Source organism: Corvus hawaiiensis, chromosome 11 (assembly GCF_020740725.1).
Source record: "Corvus hawaiiensis isolate bCorHaw1 chromosome 11, bCorHaw1.pri.cur, whole genome shotgun sequence".
NCBI lineage: Eukaryota > Metazoa > Chordata > Aves > Passeriformes > Corvidae > Corvus > Corvus hawaiiensis.
The window spans coordinates 15,279,040-15,290,359 of NC_063223.1; the positions used below are offsets into that span (position 1 = coordinate 15,279,040).

Here is an 11,320-nt window from a genome sequence, read left to right on the forward strand (position 1 = left end):
GGTGCTCCCTGGCCCGTAGACCGAGGTCAGTTCGGTGCCACGCTCGCCCTGTGCTGCCGCTCGGGGCCGCGGGGGAGGGTCAGGGCGGGGTGAGAACACGGCCCTGCTGTGCCCGGGGTGCCTAAGAATCATTACTGTAGTAGTGGATAGAGATATACAAATAATAATAGTATAGTAGTAGTAACATATCACAGTGCTGCCTTTTGTTGGTTTGTTTTGGTTTGCTTTTTAGGGGGGGAGGCTGGGCTTGTTTGATTTTTTAAAAAATTATTTTTTTTTTGTCCCTGTCGCTATTGGGGTGCATTTGGAGGCGCCTTTGGAGGCTCTCCGAGGATTGTTTTCACCAGTCTCTCGCTGCGGGCTGCGAGCGCAGCGTTACCAGAGCTGCCCCGTGTCCCGGCGGCCGAGGCGGGGTCCGCCGCACCCAGCGTGCCCTGCGCGACCCGGAAGCTGAGCTGGGCGGGTGGGTGCGCCCGCCTACATCCCCCGTCGTACCCCGCGGCGCCGGCAAATGCGCGCGGGGCTCAGGGCGGCGCGGCGCCTGCCGGGAGCTGTAGTCCCCGCCTCGCCGGGGCCGTGTGGCGGAGGGCGGTGCCGCGGCCGGGGGATGTGGCGAGCGTGACGTGATCGTGTCCGCGTTGGAGCCGGGGCGGCCGCGGTGAGCGTGACGTGGCAGAGACCGAGCGAGGTCCCCGGTCACAGAGCACCCGCCGCCGCCGCCGGGCTCCCCTCGCGCGCGGAGGGATCTGTGCGTGCACACCGGCCGGGCCGCGCTCCCTCCCGCCCTCCTTCCCTCAGCGCTCCCCCGCCGCCGCCCAGCGCCGCCGGAGCCGCCATGGGCCTCACCATCTCCTCGCTCTTCTCGCGCCTCTTCGGCAAGAAGCAGATGCGCATCCTCATGGGTGAGGGACACCGCAGAGCCCGGACCGGCCGGGGCCGCGCAGCCGAGTCTCGCCGGACGGGGGAGGGGAGGCCGCGGGTCAAAGCGGGGGAGTCGCCCGGTCCCGGGCTGCGGGGCGCGGACACCGCGCTGTGCCCGTCCCATGGGCTGGGGGGGCGTTGGGAGAGCGGCGGGGACGGAAGGGTGAGCGGATCGGGCTGTATTTGCCCTTCCTTTTCTCCCGCCGTGTTCCCGTTCCCCTCCTTGCCTCGCCCGCCGCCCTCTGGTCCCGCCGTGCACGGCGAGGCCGAGCCCCGCTCCCGCACCTGCGCCGGGCCGCGCGCGGAACAAAGATGGAATTGCGGCCGGGCAGGGCCGGGTGTCCCCGGGCGAGGGGCCGAGCGAGCCCCGCGCCCCGGCCGTGCCCTCCTGCCCCGGCACTGCGGCTCTGCGAGCAGGATGTGACAAAGCCTGGTGTGTGCAGCACCAGGGGCGTAAGAACTGCCGTATAATGGCCGATTTTCGGCAGCTGTAGGGAGCTGTACTCTCTGTATCCTGACTCCTGTGAAAGGGCGTTTCGGTATAGCCTCTGTGGGCTATTAGTTCTGTGCCTCGTGTACAAACCCATAAAACCTTTTAGCTGCTCTTGCAGTACTTGCTTAATTTTACTGTCTCCCCATAATGATTTATTTTGAATATCCATTTATTTTGAAATTATCTGTTCCCTTGACACGGGCTGAGTAGGAGTTGGAGCCAGTGGCTCTTGAAGATTCTCACTTTCAGATTATAGTTCAAAAGGTCAAAGCCAGCACATACTGCATTGGTATTTCCTCCTCCGCTTTGAGTTCTTCCCTGCCTTCTTCCACCCACCTACCCACCCCTGCAAGCTTTATGTACAAACAGTTCTTAGCCTCTAAATTTTTCTCAAATTCTGTTACCAAAGTGAATGGAATTTAGTTCATGGCCATTGACTGAAGTAGCTTGTTGTAAGGAACTATATAAAGTGCTCATTTGGATATAGCCAGCAATGGGAGTGGGTTCTAACTGAAACTTCCTGGCACACACCCATCCCCAATGCTGCCCGGATATGCACAGCAGACACAGCAGTGCAGCTTTTTTTATTTATAATCTTTCAGGTTCTCCATATATTTTGTGATGGCAAAGTTTGTTATTGCATACCCAGTAATTTTTGTTGTACCTTATCTGTTTGAAATTAGAGACTCTCATCCATTTCAAAATAATTCCAATAATTTTAGTCTTCAAGGCTATTTAGTTCATGTGTTGGTTTCAAGGAGGTAATTTGATTGTCTCCCTAACAGCCAGACTCTTCATATGTCTCTTAATGAACGAAGTGAAGTCTTCAAGTGATCTTGACTGTAGGTTGTAGGATGAGACAGTCTCTGTGGTATTTGTAGTTCTCTTACATTCTGCAAAGTACTGAAAACAGGAAAGTGATGTCATACATATCAAAACCGCTTGCAAAGCTCTTCATTGGTAGGAAATTAGGTCAAATTTAGGTTAGAGATGGCTTTGGAAGGTGCACTTTCTAGCAGTTTGTTCAAATGAATTTATTTTTTTGTTTCTTAAAATTTTTGATTTTAAGGCCTTATATTAAAATGCGGGGCTGGATCAGAGCATGGGACAGCACCATATTTGTTAGATAGTATAGGAGAGTAAAACTTGGGGTATGTTGTGATGAGAGTGTGTTACAGGACAAACTGGATGATTAGAAGCAGAATGTTACACTGGATGTGACATAATTTGTGTATACCTGTAAAACAAAAAATAATCTCTTTATAGCATTCTACATCATATATCAGTACTTTGAGGAGAGACGTCTGAATGAAATGAATACTGGGATAGAATTAAAACTTTTCCTCAAGGTTATAATTTTTGGTGTATGGTTTGAGAATGGGCTGTACAAGGCCAAGCATTTAAGTTTCCATATGTAGAACACCAATTAAGAAATAACTTTATGAGGTAAAGTACTTAGGGGAAAAATATTATGTGAGTTGATAATGAACAGATGATTAATTTATAATTCTAACTCCCTTTTCACAGCTTTCTTTGGTTTCTGCAGAATTGAAGATAAATTAGAATTAATTTAGCTCCTAGAACAGACTTTGTGCTATTGAGTTCTGCAGAATTTGAGTATTTCTCATCAGGGACCATTACCAACAGCACTCACTTATCTGTTATGTTCTCAAACTCCATTTATGGTAATAGGTGGACATTTAATGTTATCCTGTTATGGAAATTTTGTTTTTTAAAAAATGTACTTGTACAATTATTTTTCAAAAACATTAAGTTACTGTTTGGAAGAAATGCTTGAAAAAAAGAGTCATGCATTTTCTTTATAAATAGGCATAACATGAGGGAAAAGAAAGAACTGTGGGATAGGGCTGAATGTCTGAAAGTCAGATTAGGCAGCTGGGGCATCAAGAGTAGAAACACTGAGTCCTAACCCTACATGCACCTGTCTGTGAAACTCTTCACTGATGGTCTTCTGTCCTTGAAAAAAAAAGATTTAAATTCATTGTGCACCTTCCAGTATCATAATTTAGTGTTCTGTATCTTGGTGTAGCTGTGCAAGTGTTAACTGACATAGCAACTACTCAGGAGTTTCAAATACAAAGGTAATTATTAAATACATTGGGTGGAAAATGTCAGATTCTTTGGGAGTTGTGTCGCTGTACAGATCATAACCATTTAGCTGTTTTTTATTTGTGGGGGTGTTTTTTTAGACAACTGTTGGTTTGCATGCTGTTGGCGTTCTATAGTTTTTATGAAGTTCTGTGCTGTGATAACAGAGGCAGCTTGATATTCAGCCACCAGTGATCAAAGAGGAAGTTGGTTAATGAAGGATGCGATGTGGTCAGGGATGATGTTCCCAGGGACAAGTGAACTAGAAGCTTGAGATTTAGAAACACAACTAACAGGCTGTAAATAAAACACTCTTTAAGAGGAGTAAAGGGCTTAGAAACACAGTGATTTTAGCAGCACATGAAAGCATTGTAGATATTTTTTTTCCAGCTAGAAGGAGAGGATGTTTGATTCAGTTTAAAGATAAATGGTTGCAAGTACAGGTCTGTGCTTCCCATCTGTACTTTATTGTAGTCTTGGTGCTTTGCAGTACAACTGCTGAACGTTAACTCTTCATCGAGTCTCGTACACCTTGGTTTTGACACTGGTCAGTCAAGCAGTAGAGTCAGTGAAAATATAGAATTGGAAATTTACTTTGTTTGGGGATTTAAGATGTGGCTTTTAATCTTGATGAAGTTTATGATGTGGCAGTAGCTCATAGATTTGAATTTAGTGTTCCAGTTCAAATGTAAACGTGTTTATTCTTGGATTACTAAAAGAAATAGTTACACTTCCTACCAGCTCAAAAGATTAAGTGTGATTTAGTGCTCTGAAATTTTTTAAAAGGGTGGTAAATTGCAAATTGGAGTAAGAAATATGAATGGATGCTTTGCTTTTCATGACTTGCTTCTTTAGACTTCATAGCATTTGCAGTTTGACCAAAAGAGGTGGTTTTGCAAATAGGGTCACGGTGATTTGCATAAGGTCCTTCCCTCAGTTAAGCTTCTGCCTCAAGTGTGACGCCAGAAGAAAACATGTATCCATAACCCCATAGCTCAGCCTGCCTCAGTGCAAAGTCCAATGGCTTAATCAAGAGTTGTGGGTAAGAGTGGATTTAAGCAAAGTCTCTGGGCTTTGTGCTTACATAGGCACTGTAGCCTTCTGCCAGCACCACTGAGGTGTTGGTGGGTCATGGCACAAGGGTAGAGTGGGTAACTGGGGCAATATTTTTGTAATTTAGAAAGTAGTTTAAAATTCTTGACTAGTTTCTAATTTCTTAACTCTGAGTCATGTCTTCAAATGGATCTCAATACCCCGTGTACATTCTTTGAAATTAGATTAGCTTTTTTCTTTGTCTTTATCTCTGTTGTTAGTATAAACCTCAAATACGCTCTAACAGTTTGTGTAGACAGTGGCATCTTTCTTACATCGTTAATTTTAACAGATCTTGTCAGTGTTTGTTATATTGATAACAGAGTTATTTTTTTGGTGGGGAGCAATAAGAGGAGAATTTTGAGTAGTAGTTGTAACTAATTGGTGGTTCACTAAATTATGTTATGTTTAATTTACTGGAAAAAAACCCTATCATATCATGTATGGGCATTATATGTTCCTATCAAGATCTAGGCATCCTAACAAGTGCTTACTTGAGGCTGACCTGTGTGAAAATAGTGTTGGGTTTCAAGCATTGCGCTGTTACAAACATTGCCTTTCAGCATAGATGGAGTGTTTGAGGGTTCATAAGTTGGCTTAGAGGGTTTTGTAAGGTGACTTGACACTTCACTGGTGTGGGGAAAATTGTGGCATTTACAATTTTCATGACTTGCAAGTTCTTGTGTAACTTCTGCTGCACTGTGGCTTTTTTTTGTTCATGCTTGTGTGTGTTTCTGAAAGAAACCAACACTTAAACAACAGCAAACTTAAAACCCTTAAATTTCATTTTGAGTATTTGGGCAGTCAAGGAGCTTTGGTTTTGGTGGTAGATTCCCACCCCACCCCCTTTCCTTCATGCTGTCATGACATTAAGGATTAGAACAACTTTTTTTTTTTCTAACTTGCAATCACATTACCAAAGAAACTGCATTGGTATGTTTAATCCTGTGTGCACTATTAGAATATAGGACAATTATAGATAGGGTTTTTAAATTAGTTTGCTGCAACAGCAGTTTGTGCCTTGAGAAAGAGGAGGTTTTTCAAGAGTTTGGTTTCATTCTGAGTAAGTAGGTAATTTTGAATTCCATTTTTTTGGTGATTCTAAGGAAACAGTTGTATTATTAATAGGCAAGTCACCAAACCTCTTAAAGCTTAATATATTGCAGTTGCAGAGTAGGTAGTTAACTGAGAGCACTTAAGAATATGTATTATCCTTATAAAATGAGGATAGCATTTGGTTTCTTGCAAAAGAATTAATTCTTTTGATGGGGTATATTTTTGTTTGGACAAAATGTGATTGACTGTGTTAAGTTTCGCAGATAGACATTTTGTGCTGTGGTGTTTAGTACCTGCTGTTTATGGAGGTGCTTGTGTGCTAGGTATTGGGTTCTAATTTGAAGAATTCTATTCTGAGTTACACTTATGTGTTCTAAAATGCGTCACAATAAGCAGTTTCACAAATAGTTTTGGAAAACTACAATGTATGCATACAGTGTTGGTGATATGTTTCCAAAAAGTCTTTTGGGCTTGATTTTATTTTGTTTCTCAAGGATCACATATTTAATACCACATAGCTTATTTGGAAAAACATCAAGCTTAATTTTTGTTTTAGAAACAGAAGAGCAAATTTAAGTGCAGCAGATCTTGTGTAAAGACCAACAGTGGAGGCTCCTAATGGACGCATCCTAGTGCATCTCAATGTATAGAAGCGATATCCTGAAGAGAAGTTACAGCCCTTGGGGTGTATGTGGAGGGATGATGAGAGATTCCTTATATACGTGGTTTTGTCAGTGCTAAAGAAATGTTTTAGCAAAGGGAGGAGAGACTGGAATAAGGAACCCAGAAGTGTCTTTGATGGATAGTGCCAGCTTCAGTTGGTCCATGTGCCTGTGAAGCTGAACTTTGCAGAAGGTTGAGTAAGTGAGGCCTTCCTGAGCTTAGTGAAGTAACAAATGTGTGATCAGTTAGAAATTGTGTGCTGCTTGTAGATGACTGCTAGGCTTTTAAAATCTTCCTGATTTAGACAGAAGAAACTTCCAAAGTGAATGATAAAGCTTAACTAACACAAATACTAAGAAAGATGACTAGAAACTTGTGAATCCTTAGGTTGTGAATGGAAGTGTCTTACTGAGCTTGTTTTCTTCATGGCTTGTTCTCTCTCAGTGCTGGGTAGAGGAGGTGGGGAAAAACATAGTTTATCAGCAGTTAATTAAGAGTGTTTAAAAAGCTGGTTTTAGTAAAAAAACCCCTAGTACTCTGCATGTACAATGGCATGTTTTTAAATTAGCAGATTGTAGTTCAGTTTATGAACTAATTCAATTTTTCTCTTCCTTCTAGTTGGTTTGGATGCTGCTGGTAAGACAACCATTCTTTATAAACTGAAACTAGGAGAAATTGTCACCACAATTCCCACTATTGGTAAGATCACCAGTTCTTATAACTTTATTCTTGTTATTCTAAACCTGACAGGCTTCTGAAGGGTGCAGGGACTTCCTATCTTTGCTGTTAGAATAAGAATCAAGACAAACATGAACTGCCTGGTACTGCCATAACATAACTGTGTCAGACCAAAGAGACATCCTGACCAGAATCCGTTGTCTGACTCTGGCCAGTAGCAGATGTGCAGGAGGATAGGAACCGGATCAGTAGCACCTCTTCCCCCAAACACCATGAGCCTCACAGTTTGTGGCTGGAAGATTTGCTCAGCCACTTGGACTTGGATTTAAGTGATTATTATTTTTTCTCCCTTCAGTCAATTTTCTTCCTGATCCACCAATTCAATATTGAGAAGCCATTTTGTACATACTTGGGAGAAGTGTAGCTTATGAAGTATCTATCTTTAACATGGTTAGAATTATGTTTTAACACCAGAATTAAATATTCTAATTACTAAACTCCTTCATTTTTAGGTTTTAATGTGGAGACGGTAGAATATAAAAACATTTGTTTCACAGTTTGGGATGTTGGTGGTCAAGATAAAATTAGACCTCTTTGGAGGCATTATTTCCAAAACACACAGGTAAGAGTTCTCAGACGGCAGTAGTTAAAGACCTGTTTTGTAAAGCCTCATTGTGTTTTGTAGAGTATATATGGAAAGTTGTTTTCTTTCTTTCAGAAAGGCTCTGCACTAGAACCTGCAACTTCTGTGGGTACCCAGATTTTATTCTAGTTGAAGTTAGTTTACTCTAAGGGCTTCAAGCCTAGTTGTGAGTGTAGCCTCTCAAGGATCAAGTCCTTTAGGATTTACCAGTGTTCTGTAATGTGCCAGAGCAGCTGGTTTCTTGTGAGGAACTCTTAAAATATACGGCTTTTACTATGCTGTATCAGTGTCTTTAGTAAGCTGAGTGTCTAAAATATGATAAAAGATCTTGTTAACAGTTGATGAAAAAGTATCAGCTTCACCCTGATGTGACTAGAGTCAGTTTTTGGGACATAAGTGTGATTCCTTTGGTTCACAAGTAATGACGTAAATTGCTTAGTAGTGTCAGAAAACTTTTGGACTGGGTTTGTTTGGAGTTTTTTTGTGTTGAATATAGAATTGTTTCCATGATATTTGTGTGCAGCACAATGCATATGATTGGTGCAGAAAAATAGTGAGGTCTGGATTGACAAAAGGGACCTTGTACCTTATTGTTGTGAATAGAGTAATACTTAATTTCAGTTCCTTATTACTGTCCTGTTACTGAATACTTCTAAAAGACACATCTCTTTCATTGAAGAGAATGATAAAAGTAAGGTTTTCAGACTGAAAGGTTAAGAGTAAATTGTGTAAGAAGGACACTTGAATAACAGAGATGCTATTCAAAATACTGTTTGGTACAAACTTTTTAAAACAAATTCAGACATTCCTTTAACAGTGTGGGTTTTTTCAGTGAAATATGAGAAGTTGAAGCACTTGTGATTTTCAATATGATGAGTGAAAGGGGAGGGAGGAAGAGTTCATTTTTGTAATTTTGCTGCATTTTTTTCATAACTTTATTTTGAAGTTGAGACTTAGGTAGTTGTTCAGACACACATCATGCATTGTTTAAACAGAAATTTCTGTTAAATTTGTCCCCTCTCTTAGGTAAGCAATCACAATATTCAATATGAGTTTTAACATAGTGCTGCACATTTGCATTGGTTTTTTCAAATCTGCTAAACTTTCTACAGGGCCTCATTTTTGTGGTAGACAGCAATGACAGAGAGAGAATCCAGGAAGCAGCAGAAGAGCTGCAGAAAATGGTAAATATCAGTATCTTCTTGAAGTATTATTGTTAGACTGACTTTGTCCTATTTTTGGATGTTTGTCAGTTTCCCTAAGAGATTTAGGATTTAAAAGTTCTAGGGACTTTGTACAGTGCATATTGTATTCACGTGGTAATTCTGGGTCATGTAGTGCACAGAGTTGTAATTTCAACTCTGTAGAGAACTAATAATGTGTCAGAACCTTTCATTCATGAAACCTTGATAGATGCAGCAGAAAAAGAATTTGGGAAGAACAAATTGGTGCTAGAGAATGTTTCATCAGCAGGGTGCCCATAAATTTAAACTTTCTAAATTGAAAATTGTTTCCTTAATTGGAGGAGTTCTGTTGTATACTAGTTAAATTTCACTCAATACTTATTAGTGACTTCAGGAGCAAGAGTGAAGATGTTTACAACCCTTAAATCAGTATTTAGATTTTTTTAGTGTTTGTTGAAGTAACTGATATACTTAACTGAGGTAATTTAATAACATGCCTATATTTTCTGTTAGCTTCAGGAGGATGAGCTGCGAGATGCAGTGCTGCTTCTGTTTGCAAACAAACAGGATCTGCCAAATGCCATGGCAATCAGTGAAATGACAGATAAACTAGGTCTTCAGTCCCTGCGTAACAGAACTGTAAGTGCTAAACTTTCTGATTGCTGAACTCTTTTCTACTTCTATTTTATATCATAAACATGAATTTCCTCTAAGGGAAAGGGTAGTTTTCACCTCTTTCTGTAGAAAGATGCACATAACTGCTGCTAAACTTTATAACGCATAATTCAGGTCCTTGTTCAAAATAAGTGATTTAGAAGTATAATCCAGTGTGTACAGCTGTTACAGGTGTTTCATTTTTTACCTTTTTCTGAAAACATACAAATACTCCAGTCAGTCACTGAAATACACACATCCAGCATTTGACAAAAGAATGTGATGGGCTTTTCTGTTTTCACAATATTCTGGGAGAGCAAATGCATTCTGCATTCCCACTTCCAGGAGGAAATTAGGTAGCTTCTGAAGCGTTCGATTCCATCTGCTCAAGCTTTAGAGATGCAGGTTTGCTTCACATAAACCATCCCACCTTTTGTAGTCTCAGTGTTTGTATTGACACACAAAGATCCTGTCCATAGAAGCTGTTTCAGAGGTCCATTCATTTAGATAATTCCATGTCCACCTCCTGAAGAGCAGTCTTCCAGAGACAAGAAGTAGTTTTCAGCATTTAAACCAAATACAAGTTCTGTATTTGTTTCTTGGTGCCTTAAACTGTGTTGTAGCCTTTAGTAGGCCAACACTTGAGTTTCTGGATAATGTCTGAACCTCCTCTACCCTATATGTACTTCTCAAAACTTCAAAAAATACCATTTGTTCAATCTTGACCCTACTTACAGCACAAAACAGTACTGAAAGAACACTATTACAACACTAACACAGTTATAACAACACTAAAGAGTCTCACATACTGTCATAACTTAGCTTGCATTTTGTCAGTATTTAAGTTTAATTTTTGTGTTCTGCGTTAACAGTGGTATGTCCAGGCTACCTGTGCTACACAAGGAACTGGTCTGTATGAAGGACTTGACTGGCTGTCAAATGAACTCTCAAAACGCTAATTCCAACTGGATGACTCTTTCACCAGGGACATGTTTGATATAAGTGGTCTAGGCTTGTTACAACAAAATTAGTTTGCATCTTGGTTATTACAGTATCTGGAACTGATATTTGGGCAGGATATTACAGCGTTTCAACTTATTTCGTTGCCAATTATTGTTTACCGAGCTACATGTTGCAAAGATAGCAATATGCTTGGGTAAAAAATCTCCTTAACTTGGAAAAAGTGTATCTTCTGATTTTATTCCCCTTGTTAGCCTAAATGCCTGAGTATAGTTATTGTGACATCTTTAAGATCTGTTTTGAATACTCTTTGAGCCCCAATAAATTAATGTTTTAATTTTTTTTCTCCCTGCTACTCTTAGTTTACTGATGCCCTGTTTCATTCCTCAGACAGTCTGCTGATTTAAAAATGTAGCATTCCGTATGTATTTATTTCTCTCCCTTGCCAAAAAGATTTCCTAATACTGCTTGTTCCAAGCCAAGGAAATACTCTAAAACACTATACAAATCTACTGCACTGAGGAACATTTTATTAATCCTTGGGTTCTGTTAGCCCAACTTGCCTTTGTGTGAATTGGATTTGATGGGTAGAATAGTTCTGTGCTGGTTGCGAAGAGCTCATGTTGAGGTTGTTTTTAATATTCAGCAGATTGTCTTCCTTTATGTTGTATCTTTTTTTTTATGTTGCATGTTGCTTTTTGGTATCAGCCTGACTATTTTTGCCCAGTGTATAATAGTTCTGCTGAAGTTTTACTGTTTGTTGGTGAACATATCTTCATAAGGAAATTTTGGAAAATTCATCAAACTCAATGAATTAGTTTCTTCATAACCCACTTGGAATTATTCCTAATAAAATGATAAAATGTA

The 11,320-nt window shown here is 40.7% G+C and overlaps 1 protein-coding gene across 1 annotated transcript; it reads left to right on the top strand.

Annotated features, from left to right (window-relative positions):
* The first annotated feature begins 618 nt into the window (after positions 1–618).
* Positions 619–11,320, top strand: ARF4 (ADP ribosylation factor 4). Its single transcript, XM_048315593.1, has 6 exons — positions 619–902; positions 6,953–7,033; positions 7,525–7,634; positions 8,768–8,839; positions 9,353–9,478; positions 10,366–11,320. Exons 1-6 carry the CDS (start codon positions 836–838, stop codon positions 10,450–10,452), a joined length of 543 nt encoding a protein of 180 aa, XP_048171550.1. The 5' UTR covers positions 619–835; the 3' UTR covers positions 10,453–11,320.

Excerpts from the sequence above, each read along its gene's own strand:
- ARF4 (XM_048315593.1), top strand. The coding sequence starts at position 836 with ATGGGCCTCACCATCTCCTCGCTCTTCTCGCGCCTCTTCGGCAAGAAG. Across the intron at positions 7,635-8,767 it reads ATTATTTCCAAAACACACAG|GGCCTCATTTTTGTGGTAGA; the intron begins GTAAGAGTTCTC and ends AACTTTCTACAG. Across the intron at positions 9,479-10,365 it reads AGTCCCTGCGTAACAGAACT|TGGTATGTCCAGGCTACCTG; the intron begins GTAAGTGCTAAA and ends CTGCGTTAACAG.